This window comes from Podarcis vaucheri (genome assembly GCF_965113315.1).
Source record: "Podarcis vaucheri genome assembly, chromosome: 3".
In the NCBI taxonomy this organism is placed as follows: Eukaryota; Metazoa; Chordata; class Lepidosauria; order Squamata; family Lacertidae; genus Podarcis; species Podarcis vaucheri.
Window position 1 is genome coordinate 69090106 of NC_138761.1, and position 18817 is coordinate 69108922.

At 41.5% G+C, this 18817-nt stretch overlaps 1 protein-coding gene across 9 annotated transcripts in view; it reads left to right on the forward strand.

Annotated features, from left to right (window-relative positions):
- Positions 1-18817, forward strand: part of TRDN (triadin) — a 203476-nt gene that overhangs the window by 59192 nt on the left and 125467 nt on the right. For 8 of the 9 annotated variants that reach the window (XM_082216111.1, XM_082216106.1, XM_082216104.1 and 5 more), the window contains 4 exons: positions 3158-3262; positions 6686-6751; positions 10722-10901; positions 16589-16648. In XM_082216111.1, coding sequence (XP_082072237.1) covers positions 3158-3262; positions 6686-6751; positions 10722-10901; positions 16589-16648 — 411 coding nt within the window. The remainder of the gene's footprint in view (positions 1-3157; positions 3263-6685; positions 6752-10721; positions 10902-16588; positions 16649-18817) is intronic. The other variant, XM_082216112.1, reaches the window with a different exon arrangement.

Below are 18817 nucleotides of genomic sequence, written 5' to 3' on the forward strand. Positions count from 1 at the left end.
CTGCAGTGCATACGTGCCCCTGTACTTCTGCACAGGAGAAAGTATTGTGAATGAGCAAAATGGTCCCTCTTCAGATGGCAATGGGTGTGGCTTCAAAATGTGGTAAGCCAGTCTTGCTGTGCTTGGTGGTCCTCCTGTTCATTTTGCTGAGTGGGGCCCTGGATGCCTGAGCCAGAGTCTTGCCCTGTGGGCACCAATGATGATAATGTGATGACCTTAACCACAGGAACACAGCTGCTATAAATAGAAGACTGCTATGACCCAAATTCCAACACAGTGAGCTGGTTCACACAACACGATAAGCCAAACTATGACTTTCTGCGAATGTGCAGGCTCTTGGAGAAGGGCTCACAGTTGCTTTGCTCACTGGCAGAGGAAGAGGAGTGCGAGGGGAGTGCACCGCCCCCGGCAGCATGATCCCAGTGGGGTGCCATCGTGGCTGCCCACCCCCCACCCACACTGGGCGCCATGCCCCCGCAGGTTGTGTGCCACACCCCCAGGACACCTGCCAGCCCCGCCTCTGCCTGCTATCCGCCCCCCAGTTCCGGAGCATGAAGGTCCGCCACTGGCTTTGCTCCTTCCTGGTATTTATTACTCCCGTGTTGAGCTAAGCTAAAGTTCACTTTAGCGTGTTATCTGAATCTAAGCATGTGTTACACTCTCTCCTTGCTAATCACATACTGCACCCAAAATTCATTCCTGACTACAACTTGTGGTTAGCAAGGAAGGAGCTCAGCATGTCAACCGAATCTGTGCTTGTGGTTAGCAAGCTTAAGCATGAGCCTAGGTTTGGACAACACACTAGACCTAGCCTTGGCCTAGCTCAACATGCCACAGGGTTAAAAAAAGACTGGAGAAAGGAGGTGTGAGCTCCCTTCTGGGCACTCACATGTGTGTGCCCCTCTGGCATGGCCTGGTCTGGTTTATCATGTCTTGTAATTAAGGCCAATGAGAAAGTGTTTTAGTCTTTCTCGGCCGATGTGCCAGAGAGTGCAGTTCTTCACTGTGCCAGTGGCACCAATGAGATTCCTCTGTGAAAGCCACATTATTGTGTACTTTCATTTGACTCAGCAGAGAGGAAGCAATATCTGGTTTTAATTTCCAGTCAAGTGAAGTGCTTAAGAAGCGGGTGTAAAAACAATAACCAGAATAAAATTGGAGGGTAATTAGCTGCCTCCACAAACATCCGTCATTTGCTTGGTTTGAACAAGCGCTCACATTCCTGCATGCTCTGCAACAATCATACTGTTAATCAAGGCCAGAGACGGAGTCGGCCCTCCTCTCTTGCTTTTGCTTTGATGTGAAAATAACACACCCCGAGCTAGCCTTTTTTAATGTGGTATAGTTGGACAAAGCAGTTTTGTATCAACTTGCTATTCTCTTAAAGTCCTAGCAAAGCCACTCACTGATAATAGTTTTCATTGAAAATGGCATGCTATTTTTCACCACCATAATGGCGCAGTGTACAGGATCATTCATTAATGAAAACACTTATTGACATTTTGAACTGCTTCCCTGAATCAGGATCTGACTGAAATTGATTTAAGTCATTTGAGACTATGTCTACTACTGTGCCGCTCCCCCTCCCCCGCCCTCATTCCACTTGCTTTTCAAGCATCTACCCTAGGCTTCCAGCACTCCACAGCAAGCAGGCGAAATAAACCTCTTATTCTGAAAGAGTGAGTAGGGAGGGATATATAAATAAGCAAAATATAGATTTTTACCTAAAGCTCCATCTCTTGCAATTATCTGCTGCAGACCTTGATACCTAAATCCTAGTGATGTCAGTGTGGTCAGCCCCATTCTAATTCACAAAAGTTGCTGGCCAACAAACCCTTTTTGCTTTCCTGCTTAGACAATTGAAAATGAAAATGGGAACAACTCTTGGGGTAGAGTGTGAGACTCTCGATCTCAGGGTTGTGGGTTTGAGCCCCACATTGGGCAAAAGATTCCTGCATTCCTGGGAGTTGAACTAGATGACCCCCCATGGTCTTTTCCAACACTACAGGTCTATGATTCTTTTCAAGCTTATAAAATCTTCCCTGACTGGTCATTTGGACTAGATCTTTACTTGCTAAAGGTAGCCAGCCTGGGAAATACATAAATGCCCATTTCCCCAGAAAGCACTGGACCCAGGTTTAGGACATTTCCGCCATTTTTAGAGATGATTTGTTATTGTTACTGCATAGTAGCAAGAGCTCAAATGACATTCTTATGCAAGAGGTTCGAGGCCGAAATAGACATGATACTAAATGTGCAAATGGATTTAATGTGTTTTTTTTTATTTCAAGACAACAACTGTGGTGGTGGGTTGCAGGGCCATGAACATGGGACACGGGGAAGCGGGGTAATCTTCCACCCACAATATGGTCCTGATGAAAATGCCTCCCCTGAAGGACATAGGGACACAAGAAGAGCCAAAGGCCCATTTAGTCCAGCATCCTCTTCTCACAGAGGTCAACCTGATGCCTATAGGGAGCCATATGCAGAACCTGAGTGCAGCACTCTCTCCTGATAATCCTGGGAGGGACGTTTATGTTGGCACTCATGGGAGTTTTCCTCCTGTGCTTAAATAGTGGTGTGTGTGTGTGTGTGTGTGTTCCTCAAGACCATGACGCTACATCTGTTTTGGCCCTCAGCCAGTTTTTCTTGGCACTCTTAGCACCCACACCTGCCAGTTTTATATTATGGGGTTTATATGTGTGTGTTTTAGTAGCTTAGCAATTTGTGTGTGTGTGTGTGTGTGTGTGGATATACTTTAAAAATTAAAACTAGCTGTCAGTAGTTAATTTTGTCAGGAAAATAGATACTGGAAGCTAGTGCGCTGTGAAAAAATGGCAATGATAATTATCTTTTCCCATATTAAACAAACAAACAAACAAACAGCAGGTCAACCAGTAATAGACAGGAGATAGGAACAAATTCCCCTATGCTTTGCTGCTATGCCGTAGACATTCATTTAAATGGGATTCCCTCAGCAAGCATGCCAGAGTTTCATTGAAATAAAGGGAAGGTAAAAGGCAGTAGTTCCGGGGGGGGGTGGGGGTGGGATGCTATCTGTCCTCAGCTTAGTCTGAAAGCCCCATTGTGCTATGGTGCCATTTGACCAAGATGCCATTTTTATATCTTGTACGTAAATATGCTTGTCCTTTTGTAGTGATACACAAAGAAAAGCCCGAAAGACATGAAAAGCCCGAAAAGAAAGAAAAGCCTGACAGGAGCGGCAAACCTGAACGACCTGAAAAAGTGGGGAAAGCCAAAGGTAATCGCTGCTTTTCATGAATTCTATAAAGAGCAACTCAAGAGTTCTGACTCATATAATAAACCACCAGGGATATGGAGAGATGATGCCCTACTTTGAGAGGGAGCTCTACATTTGCCGGGGGGCAGAGGGGGGCCAGTTATGATCCACTAAAGGGCCTGTCTCTTGAAATGGTAGGCAAACCTATCATGTTGTCCCCTGGGAAGAGAAATACTGTTGTGAGTTTGGAGGGTCAGAGAGTTAGGCTGTATGTCTGCCTGAGAGCCACCTACAGTGGTGCCTCGCAAGATGAAATTAATCCGTTCCGCGAGTTTCTTCGTCTTGCGAAGCACGGCTATTAGCGGCTTAGCGGCTATTAATGGCTTAGCAGCTTTAAGAAAAAGGAAACAAACTCGCAAGAACTCGCAAGACGTTTCGTCTTGCGAAGCAAGCCCATAGGGAAATTCGTCTTGCGGAACGACTCAAAAAACGGAAAACTCTTTCGTCTTGCGCGTTTTTCGTCTTGCGAGGCATTCGTCTTGCGAGGTACCACTGTAATTGCTGGATCTAGCAAAGATTCAATTGTTGGAACAGCCAGGCCATACATAGGGGTAGTAGTCCCCTACGTATGGCTCATTAGAAGTGGCTTTGTGCCAGAGGGCACCTGGCTGGTGGTGAGAAGGAAAAAGGCATGTGTGTGAGCTAAAAACTAGAAATAGGCTTCAGGCAGAAGACAGAGAGTGAGAGCCATGCCTGGTTTCTGCTGGAATCCAAAGCTATGACTATGGGGGAAGCAAGACCTTCTTGGGGTGTTAATGCTGCGAGCCCCTCCATAGTAGGCTCAGGTTGTACATCTGTGTAAAAAAACACATTTCTGACAACACCACAGTCTTTGCTGTCCCTCATTCTGAGGAAACCAGACCTTGCGTAAGTGCCTGGGATCCCTGGAATTTCACACTGTTGGGAGATTGGGGAGGAGTGAAACAATGCCATTGTGTGACACTCTAGCCAGGGCAAAACTCAAGACATTTTGCTGCCTGGGGAAAAGCATAAGTTGGTGCCTCTTCCCATTCCACGAACAAAAGTCAACGGAACTATATTTATTTTTACATTTACATCTTACCTTTCCTCGAAGGAGCTCAACATGGCATGCATGCTTCTTCCCCTTCCCAATTTTATCCTCACAACTATCCGGTGAGGTAGGTTAGACCGAGAGATAGAGACTGGCCCAAGGTCACCCCGTGAACTTCTTGGCTGAACAAGGATTTGAACCCTGGTCTCTCAGATCCTAGTCCAACATTCTAATCAATAAAAATAGTAACAATAATTTTATCATTTGTACCCTGCCCATCTGACTGGACTGCTGACTGACACCTACTGAATGATCTATGATTTCTACCTCATTAGCTTTATGCAAACTTCCTTTCCTCCTGAGGCCTCCCGACCCTGTATACTCCAGGGATCAGCAAACTTTTTCAGCAGGGGGCCAGTCCACTGTCCCTTGGACCTTGTGGGGGGCCAGACTATATTTTTTTTTGGGGGGGGAGAATGAACGAATTCCTATGCCCCACACATAACCCAGAGATGCATTTTAAATAAGAGGACACATTCTACTCATGTAAAAACACGCTGATTCCCGGACCGTCCACAGGCTGGATTTAGAAGGTGATTGGGCCGGATCCGGCCTCCGGGCCTTAGTTTGCCTATCCATGCTCCAGAGTGTGCTACGAGGCTGCTGAACAGGGACACTTCTCCTATCAGCTGGGAACAGGATTTGCTGTAGCTGTAAATCTCATTTGTATGAATGACTGTTGATGGTGGCAAACCTTCTCGGGTGGCTCCCTATTCCATATGGGGATCGAGCCACAATGCTGCTTTTCGTAGGAAGCTAACACATTTAGCTGCAAAGGAGTACAGACTTTTTTGCAGTTGTTTTCACATTTAAAAATTCATATGTGCAAAGCCTAAAACTCTATCTGATTAGTTTCAAGCTTTCAAAATTATGGGAAGGCCAGTGAGGTGAAAACATATATATGAAACACTGGTTTTAATTAAATAAGATAATGAGCCAGCCTGGTTGCAACAGTGGCAGTAGATGGGGAGGGGGGATATGCTAATTAATTTAGTGATTGCCGGATTGTTTATAGATAAGTGTTATGTAAAATGTTAACTGCCTTATTCTTTAGGGACTTGAGTAACAAATTACAAGTTTTCAATGCATGTGCACACTGTCAATCATTTTTAGGTGCATGGCTTCACAGGCATACCTCACATTGGCTCAGAAAAGTAAAAGCACTTTTATCTGCATATAGCTAGAATTGTATCTTATTGACCAAAGGCCCGATGCACCAAGAGTGCTTCCTGGACAAGTGCCATTCATTGGAATGAATGGGAACTATAACAGAGAATGAACTGAGCTGATTCCTCAGCTTCAGATCTCCACCTGGAAAATGGAAATGATGATGAAGTTATTCCCATGAGTATTTTCAAGATTCATGGGAAGGGAAGTGATACCTGTTCTAAGATTCAGGTGGGGTAACTTGTCTAATGTTATGTTAACTGATTCCACAATCATGGGGTATCCGTTATATGACTATTCCATGAAATTGTCATGAAAACACAGTGTTCTCCCGGGCACAGAATCCACTTGTGCTCTACTTCCAAGGTTGATGGATGATAATTAAAGAAAAGCTAATTACATTGTATTTGCCTGAAAAGGAAATGACTTGCTTAAGGCAAGTGGACATGTGGTATTTGCAGGAGCACTTACGGTCATTTTTCATTTTAGCTTATCGAATTTAAACTTTCCTTCCAGCATAATCATGTTTCAGTATTTGCAGTGGCCAGTTGGGGTTAAAGTTCATACCCTGCAGGGAATGAGATTATCGATTGACAAAACAGCTATTGTCTGAAATAACTTCAATGGATAAACCAGGGTTTAAAAGGATTTCCAGTTCTCATTATCAGTGTCTGTGTGGCACAGGCATATGTGATAATCCATATTTATGTTGTGTTGAGCTTTAATTTCTGGTTGTTTCAAATAACCCTCTCTGCTGAAAAGAAGTTCAAATGTATGACTGCAGTCAAACAGAGGTGTAAAGATGAGCTGTAGCTGAGCCTATATACTTCATTTAAATTCTGAAATCTCTCTCCTTGGAGAGATTTCAGGTTAGATTGCAATCACAGAATCCACACCCCCAATGCCCTCCTGAACAGCTGATTGGTGGGATTTGGTTTGTTTGTTTGTTTTTAAAAGTATGTGAATGCATCCCTGGCTGTTTGCCATTGCATAGAGTGTATAACATAGACGAAACTACACATGTGGATTTTCATAGGTGATATGTAAAATGTAAATAGTATTGTACCCAATTAAATTAGAATAGACCCACTGAAACAAATGGATTTCAGCTGTATAAGTGCTGTACCGTGTCTGTTCCTTTTTAGAACCCCCCAAAGAGAAACCTGCAAAGGAAGAAAAGCCTAAAAAGAAAGCACCGCTTCCCCCAAAAGGTAATGCTCATTATATTTCATGGAGAAGTGGCTCTACCATGAGGCACAGTGAAAACAGCCTACATCAGGCAGCAAATTTTGGGTGTCATTAACTGTGGCAGAATGGAAGGCAAGGAGGTTTGGTCCGTGGTGCCCAATTCATGAGCAGCTTCCAATTCATGTGCAACTTCCCAGTAGTTGTCATTTTGTTCACCAGTGGCTGCCATTTTGTATTTTCTGCCCACTTTTGGTTTGGTGTACTTAGTGTTGTGCTTTGATGAAGAACTATTAATCCCTTCATTACTCACATTTCTCTATTATGATCAAATGTCCTGGGGGCACCTTAAAGCATAACAAATTTGTTTTGCAATAACCTTCCCTGGGCTTGTGTTCATTTTAGAGCAGCTGCATGACATTTGTCCATAGCTCACCATCAGCCACCCACACACCCAGTACTAATACATAGCATATCCATTTCATGAAGTGCTTCTTCTTAGGAAACACAGGGAATATCCAGAGTTTTCTGGTAATATCCTGTGGGTATTGCATAAGAGGTGGTGGTTGTCCTTTTCCCTTACCTTACCCCTCCAAAATTGGTTCCAGGAACGTGTTTCTAACAAAGCTTTTCTACCTGTGTATCAGTTATCTATTTTGTGAGGATCAGGATGTTTTTGGGGTTGTTTACCATCTCTTTGTTTGTGACTTTCATAGCATCTAAAAATAGGCGTTCATTTTCCCTCTTTTATTTACTGCACCAACTTTTTCATTCCAGCAGATTATGTGTGTTTCTGTCACTGACAGTTTCACTTCTTTCTACATCAAGGCGAGGAAAGATGCCTGGATAAGATGCTTCTATCTCAAAATTACCACACACATTCTAGGGTAGTGGGCTGTGAGGAGGAGGAGGAGGACGATTTCTATTCTTCATTTTTCTGTTCTATTTTTAAATTTACTTTGAATGAAGAAAAGCTTTAGGTTTTTCTCATCAATCTAATTTTCTTCCAGCCTTTATATGTATGATTGGTAAAGTTTGTGATGGACAAAACCCCCTTACAAATAGGATAAAATTATTTATTTAAGTTTGTAGCCCCTTTTCATAATTTCCTGGGAGTAAGGGTGGGGGAGTTCACATTTTAACGAGAATCTACCTAGTTTGCACTTCCCAAAACAATACACAAACTGAAACACAGCTGTCCTTCAAAACTTGTGCTTGCAATCTAGTTCTCTTGTAGAAAAATGGATATATTAAAAGAAAATGCACATCAAAATGCACATGTGAGTGAAAATTGCATATAAAATTTGAAGAATTATGCACCTAAATGCTGATGGTTGTCCATTCTGATGAATTTACTTGGGACTTTTCACAGGTGTGTTTTTGTAGCAGGGGAGCACAAACCTTTGTGTAAATTTAAGGGAACTTAAGATGGGTGAGAGAGAAACTGTCCATCTCTACCTGGGAATTGTTCCAACTGAACAGTGAGACTTAGTCTGAGTAGATGTGTCTAGAATTATGTTCTGGAGAATCAGTCCTGGAGGTTGCAAAAGCATGCAACAAAGTACCCCTTTCCAAGAAGGCCCTGCAAAACTTACCGCTGGGCATCAGAGCAACCAGCTTTTCCAGGAGTAGAGATTGACCCAAGAGAACACCTAGATTCAAAATAAGTTCTGGTGGTGATACTTCCATTTCATCCAGAACATGCATGCTAACTCCCTCCAAGGCCTATGCATTCTCCACTGGCATTACTTCTCCTTTCTCTAAATTCAGCTCTAGGTTATTCGCTCTCACACCCTTGCATAGCTGTCAACGTTTCCCATTTTTTAAGGGAAATTCCCTTATTCCGAATAGGATTCCTTGCAAGAAAAGGGAAAAGTTGACAGCTATGCACCCTTGACCACCATTTCCACACACAGGTTTTAGGATAGAGGCAAAGGCTCCAACATCCTAAGTTAATTAGATATGGTGATACCTAGCCTCCTTCAAAGCTCCACCATCCTCTAGTGATGGGTGAATTCCCCTCAGCTTGATTCATAAATGGGTCACCAATTTGAGAATATTTGAAAAATAGAATATTATCGACTCATGATGTCTCCTGCACTGTATGACATGGTTTTACGTTTTATTACATTTTGTTCAAGTTTTGGGTGCAAAATGCTTCTCAAAGAGGGATAAGCAAATATCTCAAAGGGAGATTTTTAAGGCTTTTGGTGACTATTGGCGAAGCCCAGAAAACTCCAGAGCTTTAGAGGATAGGAAGAAATGGTGGAGTCGGTGAGCTTATTTGACCTAGCTCTGAGAAACTCTTCAGCCAAATGATAGCATTTATTTTCCAGAGTCTTTTCTATTCGTTCTCTCTTGCTCTCTAGCCTACACTTCCTTGACCTTTTCAGATAATGGTGGGGCCCAAGCTATCTTCTTAGAGACCTCGGTGTTAAATGGAATTTAAATGTATGTTCCGCTTCTGATGAAGTGTATGAGAAAACAACTTACCTTTGCTCATGCAATAGAACTCCACGTCATCTGTAATTTGCACTGGTGCTATACTGAAAATATCTCCCCACTATTTTTTGACCATTCTCCAGCAATTCACAGAGGGAAAATGCAATCAAAATTTATTAAAGGGGACAGAAAAATTTCAGATGAATTCTCATGGGTGGGATGCATGTTTATTTGTGTGTGTTTTCACTTACCTTAGTTGCAGAGTGGCCAAAAGTTGTTGGTTTTTAGTGCCCTTTCTCCAGGTCTACAAATCATCTCTGGCGGTCTTCACTGTTCAGCCTTCCTGAGTGCCCCCATTTCTTGATAATCCTGTGCTTTCCATTATGCAAAGGAAGGTGGATAGGGTGCCAGCTGTGTGTCTGATATTTTTTAAAAATTGCAGTCTTCTTTACTTTTAAAGAAATCAGTGCGGAAAGATTTATTTTTTTAAAATATGAAATCAGCAAGTACACTTATCTCAGGCACTCAGAAGCCATCTCCCCAGCTTCCTATGCTTTGATTAAAGCTCGAAGAAGAATTTTTCCCTATGTGGCTTCTTCAGACCAGGAGGAAAAACACACACCACCCACAGCCGCCTTACAATGATGAGGTGAGCTCAACCCCACATGCCCCCAAATTGTAAACTGCCCTAAGAAAGAGGCAGGAAAAATGGAAACTCCTTTTGCACAGGAAAAAGGGTTTTGAGAAATTGGAGGAAAGGTTTCAGCACAGCACTAATTTGCATTTGCCATGTGCTCTGAGCTACTGTTGAATATAATGCAACGTGAAAAGCTGAACATGATAATAATGTAGTTGAAACCCCATAAGAAAAATAAATATGTCCTGTGTAATGCTCCTGGAATTGCTAGTGGAAATAGGATTTTTAAAAAAGCTATTGTTATTGCAAAAGTTATGCCACAGTCATTTAAATCTGATTCCTATAAAATATGGCTTAATTTTAACAGCAGTTTTGAAAAATGATAAGACATCACTTTTGCGTTTAAAAGGAAACTAATTGTGAACTGATTCATTGTCAGGTTTATAAGTGTACTGTACGTGTCTGCGTGCACCAAAATCCCTGATGAAGTTTAGATAGAATTAGCTTTCAAAAAACAAACAAGAAATCAATATATCTATAGACATGGGTATGTGTCGATTACTTTTTCCCTTTCAAAAGTAAGTTAATATGCTTGTCTTTATAGCAACTGGGGGGGGGATGGTCTAAAAAATAATAATTCAGTAAGTGGAACCTGAAAAAGAAAAAAGGAGGGGAAGTTGCTCCGAAAGATATTTCCTTTCCTTATTCTTCAATATGTCCAGGAGTTTGTTGAGAATAATTAAAATTCTTTGGAGGCTATTTTTCTTTTCTTTTAATACAAATGACAACATGCAATTCATAAAATCAACGGTAAACTATAAAGCAGCATGGACAGTAAGAGCTACTAAAAAAACATTTCCTGCAGGTACAAAAAATTATATTGATTTTTTACATATATATATATATATAATCTACAGACAAGAAGAGCATAAAGGTTGAAGACAAGGCTAAGAAGGATGTGAAGGAAAGAAAACCAGAACCCAAGGCACCCGAAAAAGTGAAGCATAAGGAAACCAAAGCAGAGGTAGTTGCGCCTGCCAAAGCCAAAGCAAAGGAAGAGACAGCACTGGTGGTTACAGAAAAGTCTGAGAAGAAAGGTAAACAATGCTAGCAGACAGCAGCAGAGGACCTCTGAAGTGCATGGGTAAAGAAATCCAGACAGTGAATTAAAAGTAGTCCATACACATACATGTACTCCTAAAAAAAAGAGAGTTACCCCTAACACATGAGAATGAAAATAATGTTAAGAATGCATTGGATTCTAGCACATCTAAAATGAAAATGAAACCAAAATGCCTGGGAAGGCTAATGTGTTGCTCCTCTGACCAATGGTTCTTTCTGTAATCCACATGTTTCTTTAAGGAACACATCTTCCATTCCTAAGGGTTTCCCAATATAAGACTAAAGAGGTGAAAGGCTTTAGTCTTAGCTGAAAGAAGGAGCTATGTCATCAGTTCATCTATATAATATTCCACTCTCTTAAGATCTGTGGGTCTCCTTGCCCCTCCTGAATTGTTTCGCCAGCATGAGTAGCAGACATCTCCTCGACTCCCCTATGAGGAAAGGTTATGGCATTTGAAGCTTTTTAGTTTAGAGAAAAGGCGAATAAGTGGGGACATGACAAAGGTCAACAAAACTGATGTAGAGAAAGTTGGGTAAGAAGTTTTTCTCTATCTCTCCTAATACTAGAAGTCAGGGACATCCAAGGAAGCTGAATATTGGAAGATTCAGGACGGGATAAAATAGAGTTGAACTATGAAATTTGCTCTCACAAGAGGTAGTGATCTCCACTAACTAGGATGGTTTTAAAAAAGGATTAGACAAATTCATGGAGCATGTGGCTATCAGTGACTGCTAGTCCCAGTGGCTATGTTCTAGCTCTGCTGTTAGAGGCAGTGTGTGCCTCGGAATGCCAGACAGTGGGAAGCTCAAATGGGGAGAGTTGTTTCACTCAAGTATTCTGCTTGCATATTTCCTCATGGGTGTCTGGTGTGTTATGCTAAACTAGATGGGCCATTGGCCTAAACCAGCAAGGCTCTTCTCATGTTGCTGTGTAGGTAGGTGCTAGAGAGAGACCGTACAGTAATCAGGAGAGTTGGAGAAATTAGAAGCCTTTCAGCAGAGAGAGGGCCTCCCTCATAAACCAGAACGAAAGGGGAACAGAACATGGCTGTTCTAGGTCCCTTTGCGACACCACCAATTAGGAAGCCAGCCTCCTTTACTTTTGGTCTAATATGAAACAAGTTTAAAAATGTGTCTCTGGCGAGTGGGCATTCCCTGAGGGCTAAAATGCTAAAATCAGCATCAAAGACAAGGGTCCCTGCTCTAGCCATTCTCCCCTCTTGTACAGAATTTTTTGTTTTTTGAATGGTTGCCGGATGCAGTACACTAGCTTCCCTGCAGCTTCCATTTTCTGCCTTGCTCTTCTGTACACTGTGACTTCTCTCTCAGGTTAGCCTCTCCTGCCAGCTGTAGCCACATGCAACTTCACTGGCCAGTTCCAGCCAGACCACCCATTCCATTCCTTAACTCCTGTTCAGGATGCCAGCCGGCCAGCCATGCCCTTTCAAAATTCTCCATTCCATTCCCTCTTCCCACCAGTTTTGGTGTCATCCCACTGAGAAAGTTCAATCCTCATTAAGCAGTTTTCGGTGGGGCTACTTAGTTTATTCCTAAATATATTTTGTGCTTCTTCAAACTTTAGGATCTCCTCAAATTTTCAATCCTTCCTCTGATGCATGGATATTACTGTTTTGGCTGCATAGGGATTCACACTCAAAGAATGAGGTGCTATTAATATATTGGATTAATATATGTTTCAAAGCACTGAAAATTCCCCACTAGGCTTCTGTCTGTGCTTTTTGTGTCCTTCTCAAGCGTCTGTCTTTAGTGAACGTCTTTTATATGTGCAGCTAGGCATCCTGGCATCTGTGATTTGTAAGCTGTTGCAGTTTCCATGTCATTGAAGAACTAAAAAATAATTGCTCAAAAATAACGGCAAAGCATGGCGTATAGGCTCCTGCAATCTTGAATTGTCCTTTCCTTAGAAATTTATCAGCATGACTAGTTGTGAAAAGATAACAGGTATACATGAGAATAAAATTTGCACAGCACTTATAAAAATTGTTCTGTTTACCGTAGTGTAGAGCACAAAACAAATACCAGCAGGTTTCAGGTTTGGGCATTTGTTAGGCCGAAACCCTTAGCTTTTCAGTTGCAGATTTCTTCCTAGGATTTAATTGAATCAAGGATATTTACATCCACAAGATGCATTTGCTTAACATGAATCTTTAGCTGTGGCACATGAGGAAAACATTGCAAAATGTTGCTTTATTTGAAATATTTTGCACTTAGTGACTCTCCATAGCCCATCCCACCCCCAGCCGGTCTTTTTCTTAGATACTTCATATAGAAATGTGGAGGCACAAGTCCAGTGCTCATACCAAAAAAGCTAGTGGGCTCTGAGCTTGAGTACCTGTAATTTGTACTGGTTTGAGTCATGGCTAGATGGGGCTATGAATATGACAGGTCATCTGAGCCTACTGCTCTCTGTCATGGCTTAATGTGCCTTCAGAGGTGTAGGGCACCAAGGCTCAGTTAACCTCAAGGCTAGATTATTGCAATGTGCTCTGTGTGAGGCTCCAGCCAGTGCAAAATGCTGTGGCTCAGATGCACAGTCTTCACCCACCAGAAGCCATGCATTTAGTATTATGGGTCCAATTTTATGGAACTCGTTTTCACCTGAGGTCAAACAGGATCTCTCCCTACCGAATTCGTGGTGCCTACAGAATACTTCTTAAAAAAAACAATCTAGCAGGGATTTTAACTGAAGTTTGTTTTTGTAGTTTTAACTGAGGTTTACTTTTTTTGTATTGTATCCTTGTAAGCCACTTAGAGGTTATTGCAGTTAAGTGTTATTTAAAACTTCTAGCATATGTGTAAAGCTAAGGTGGATCCAGTATGGTTTCAAATTGGATAAGGGACCACGTGCTGAGATTTCCTGCATTTCAAGGGGTTTGACTGAACCTCAGGGTCCTTTCCAACTCTACAAATCTATTATTATTTATAAAATTAATTAAATACGAGGGTGTCTGTCAACTCCTCTGGCATTCCTTCTGTGTTCAGAAGGAATGAGCAAATGCATTTGTGCTGCAATCCTACACACAGTTACTTGAAAGTCCCATTGGACTTAATGGGGCTTCCATAGCAGGATGTATATGTATTTTCAATCTAAGACTTAATGTTTGTCAAAACATTGGGATTCCCACCCCCACCCCAGTCACTTTCATGTCATTTAGACTGTGTGCTTAAATATTAGAAATCACCCCATGCTTCTGATTCACAATTTTCGTTCATTTTAATGCTGTGACAGAAAACTGCTAGTGCAAAATAATCCTTACTGATTGCAAATGTTGTGGTAGTTTTCCAAAACAGATTCCACATACAGATATAGTATCAATTCTGGCCCACTGTAAAGTGTATAAGATTTACTGCTATTCCTTACATCCTGTGGAAGAAGAGGAGGTACTGCAAATTGGAGCTGGATATCTCAGTCATGATGTGAGCAATCAGAAGTGCAGAGTGTAAATATTTTAAATAAAATAAATGTTGCAGATGCATTAGTGCATGCAAAATACGAACAGGCCTGCACCAGCCCTTTGCCACAATGTGTGCAACTTCTCTTTGGTTTGTTTATTTATTATTATTTGAACATGCAGAGTCCCCCCCCCCATCTTCAAACAAATCAGTGATACTAAAGGCAGTGGTTTTACACATCGCTATTCCAGATTAGTATCACAGGAGGTGATCCACAAAGCTTTACTTATGCTGTCTGAAGCTCAATTCTATGTTGTGGGATTGGTGCAGAAGTAGTACTTAATGGAAATTCCTTCTGGAACTGTGATAGCTCAGAAAGATAAACTTGACCTAAATTCTTTAGTTAAGCATCCAGAATTCTCCATCTCTTGAGTACAGTTGTTTACTTATTTTGTAGCACCTGCAGATTTTTGATTTTTTAAAAAATACAGGGCTGGATGCAGGCATAACTAAATCTGCATCCAACCCATATTGTTTTATTGAATGAAAAATGAAAATGAGCTAGAATCAGTAATATATCGTTTCTGTTACATGAATTTATCATGCGGTTAATTTTCTGTCATCTCTGAACGCTTAATTCTTAGTGGCTTGCATAACTTAGCTTAGAAAATATATAACTGGATCACAAATTCTGCCTAAGGGGAAGCTGCTAGCTCTAGCAGAGGAGGAAACTGAAACTATTCTGAAATGGTCAGTTGCAAACCCTGCTGACAGTCAAATGGTCATTACTGATTCCCAAACTGTCACCTATCACTGCTAGATAAATGAATCAGACCATTGACAGGAGCGTTATGGTAGCACATGAAGCCTTGGGTGCACTGATGCAAGGGCAAAATTCATCTAAGACTTCAGGGCAGGCAGGCTGGCTGGCTAGCTTTCTGAACAAATACTTTCAGATTACTGCATCCTTTCCCACTCCCATCCCACCTCCCTGCTGTATCAGTAAGTTCTTCTCATTCTTTGATACATGCATACTCATTGATGAATCTCTCTGTGTGTTTTGTAGAATGAAAATGATGGTGTGCCTGACGTACTGCATTGGCCTGCATATTTATTTACTTATTTAAAATATATACTGGAAATGGCCAGGTCTCTTCTTCAGCTCAGTGAAAATAACCCGGCGTATGAGTATCAGGCAACGATGGCATGTAACACACAATAATGTGACATTCTTAACACATCGTCCTGCATTGGAGCATGCATTTGTGTATATGAAGCTGTATGTAAAACATGAGAGGCACAGTCCACAGAATGTTATGGTCCAGTTTATAATGTGAGCAAATGCCAGCACAGGGCTCTGTCTGGCTTTCTACATTGACTAGAGAGAGAGAGAGAACAATATTATATGTTTGCATAGCCCAAGTCATTAGTTAATGAAATAAAAAAAGTTGCTTACAGTAACATAAATCACAATGTAAGAAGTTTAAGGAACGATCCTTAACCCGTCCCATGGATATTTCAAAATAGGCCATTTTTATTTCCCTTAGAGCATGGGTAGGTAGCCTTCCTCAGCCCAAGGGCCACATTCCATACTGGGCAACCTTCAGAGGGCCACATGCCACTGGTGGGTGGGGCAACAGATGTGACTCTGTACCGTAGATTATTGCCTAGCCACATAGAAAGTCAGAGGTTCCATACATATATCTCTCCATCCAGGCAAACAGAAGAGGCATTGTGACAGTTCAGTGACATGTGCTAGCCAGGGAGGAGAACTGGAGAAGGGTGTGCTGCAGGGGCAGTAAGGAGTGTGACCTGGTGAGAACCTCTAGAGCCAGATAAATAGTGAGCAGCATTTGTTCCCTGGGCCAGAAGTCCCCTGCCTTAATAGCCTGGCTGTGGTGGGGTCTTCCAAACTAGTAGCACCCCCAGTGTGTAAGAATATCTGCCTGTTTTTGAGGTTTGCCTCTGAAATCTAGTCCTGGCAGCTACATGATTAGATGCAATGAGCTATCAGGGGATCACTGTGCAGAGAGCCAGAAGGCATTTCCTGTGGCAGCTCACTTTTTTAAAAAAGAGGAACAGAAACATGAATTTCACCACCTGTTTGGTTATTGATTACTTTGAGCAGGAGATGAAAAACTGGCAAAGGTTTTGTTTTAGTGCTAAGCTCTCTCTTTAGTGCTTGATTTGAAAAAGACCTGTAAACTGTGTCTTATTACTCTTCCCCCCCACCTTTCTGTTCTGCTAGATCAATATGCATTCTGTCGTTATATGATTGACATGTTTTCGCACGGGGATTTGTTTACAGGTACTTGAACTGAACTCTATCATTGCACTCTCTGTTTCGCGGAGAGCTTCTGCTTTGTTGTGCTCCTGGAATGTGTGTGTGTTTTTCATTTGTTAAAAGCGGAAATGAAGCCTGTGCAAAGAGAGTTTAAATAAAGCATATCAACTAATGGCTATATTATTAAAGCTTCTAATACTCTTTTCTATAATTGCATGCATTGAGATTAATGGTGATTTAAAAGGTGACGCCAGTGGAAACCTAAGAATTAAACCATTTGCCTTAACCATCAGTTGGCGTGGAATTTATATCTTTTGCATGCATTTATGCCATAGAAAGGATGGGATAGATGTGTAAAGTTAAGAGTAGATTTGGTTTAAAGTTCTTTATGTCATCTTCAAAAGTGTAAAGAAAATGAGAAAGCCCACCACATTTAAGCTTACTCCTTTTGTTACATGCAGATGTTAAACGTTCATATGAAACACATCTGTTAAAAATTTAGAATGGGATCTCCAGCACAATGAGTATATTCATCATATGTCACTCCAGTGTTCACTGCTGTTAATTTGTGATGGTTGCTGGTTAAGATGGTTTTGCATGCTGGAGCTGTCAGTGAATTTAAAGCCTTATGGTACCTGAGGGTATCAGTTCCATCAGGCATCAGCTTTGAACATGTGCATAGGGTATGTATCAATGAATGAACTGTATTCTGTGATGAGCTTACCACCAGAATGAATGGCGAAGAAAGAATCTGCCTTTTTGCCCATGTGAAACATAAATAATCTTTAGACAAAACACCCATTTATGAGATTCTGATGTTTGAGCCATGACCATTTATAAAGAAGGTATGCCCCTTCACTGAATATGTTCTAGGAAACTGTTCAAAGAAAAATTTTGCAAGAAAATTATGGAAGAAACTTGAAAACAACTCAGATCGTCTATATAATAAATGTAGTAGTTAGATGTAAAACAGTTGCTATTCATGATCCAGGAGCAGCACAGCTACTTGTCTCATTGATTTCAATTGCACCTTTGAATGTCTGTTCCGCAGAAAGCTGGCCAAACTGAACAATCCTGTGCATGCTTGCTCAGAAGTAAGTCCCATTATGTTTCATGGGGCTGGCTCCCAGGCACATAGGATTGAAGCCAAAAATGTCAGTGCCAGATGTCTAAAGTGAAGCTCCTAAATCTTGGCAAAAATCAAGCGACTTGTTCCACCATATCAGGACCCAGATACTACTACTTCCACCATTATGGTAGATTCTTCCATTTATTTTTGCTAGCTTATTCTTACCAAGTTAACAGTAATTAATGCCTCCTAAATATATTGCTTTTGTACTATGGGCATTTCACAGTTCTTCATGCTGTGTAAAAACTGAACTTAAAGAAGATAAATAAATTCCTTCTAGTGATTTATCCAAGACTGCACAAGCTGATTTGCACACATGCAACAGGACTTCCATTTCCTTTCCTCCCCTAACCCTATGTATCCATTTTGGGGGTTGGGGGGGGCTGGAGAGGAAGTTCTGTTGCACATACAGAAGGATACAACCTAGTGTTTTGTTTTCCACTGTCTTGTTCTTTTATATCCCCCCCAAAGTATAAGGTAGCATATAACAAATTTATAAAAGTGCAAATAGATAACTAAATAAGATATAATAAAGGATACCAATATATTAACAGAATTCTGGAAATGCAAAATACAGTGGTGCCTCGCAAGACGAAAAGAATTCGTTCCGCGAGTCTTTTCATCTTGCGATGTTTTTCGTCTTGAGAAGCACGGTCCGTCGCAACTGTGCCTCTTCAAGCGGCTTTAAAAAAAAAGCGCAAGACGTTTTCATCTTACGAAGCAAGCCCATAGGGAAATTTGTCTAGCGAAGCAACGCAAAACCGAAAAACCCTTTCGTCTAGCGAGTTTTTCGTCTTGCGAGGCATTCGTCTTGCGGGGCACCACTGTACCCCAGCAATACAGTCAAGCCCAGATCAATTACTCTAAAAATATGCTAAACGCATCAATTAGCTTTTGCATTTTCTCATGGGATGTATTAAGACATCTTATTTTGCTATACAGCTTTTTTTGACCTGGAAGACATTATCATACAGGATTTCCTCCCACCACCACACTTCCAAATGACACAAAGACTTTCACTCACTTGCATTCAGAAGACTACTCTCCTCTTACCTATGTAAAAC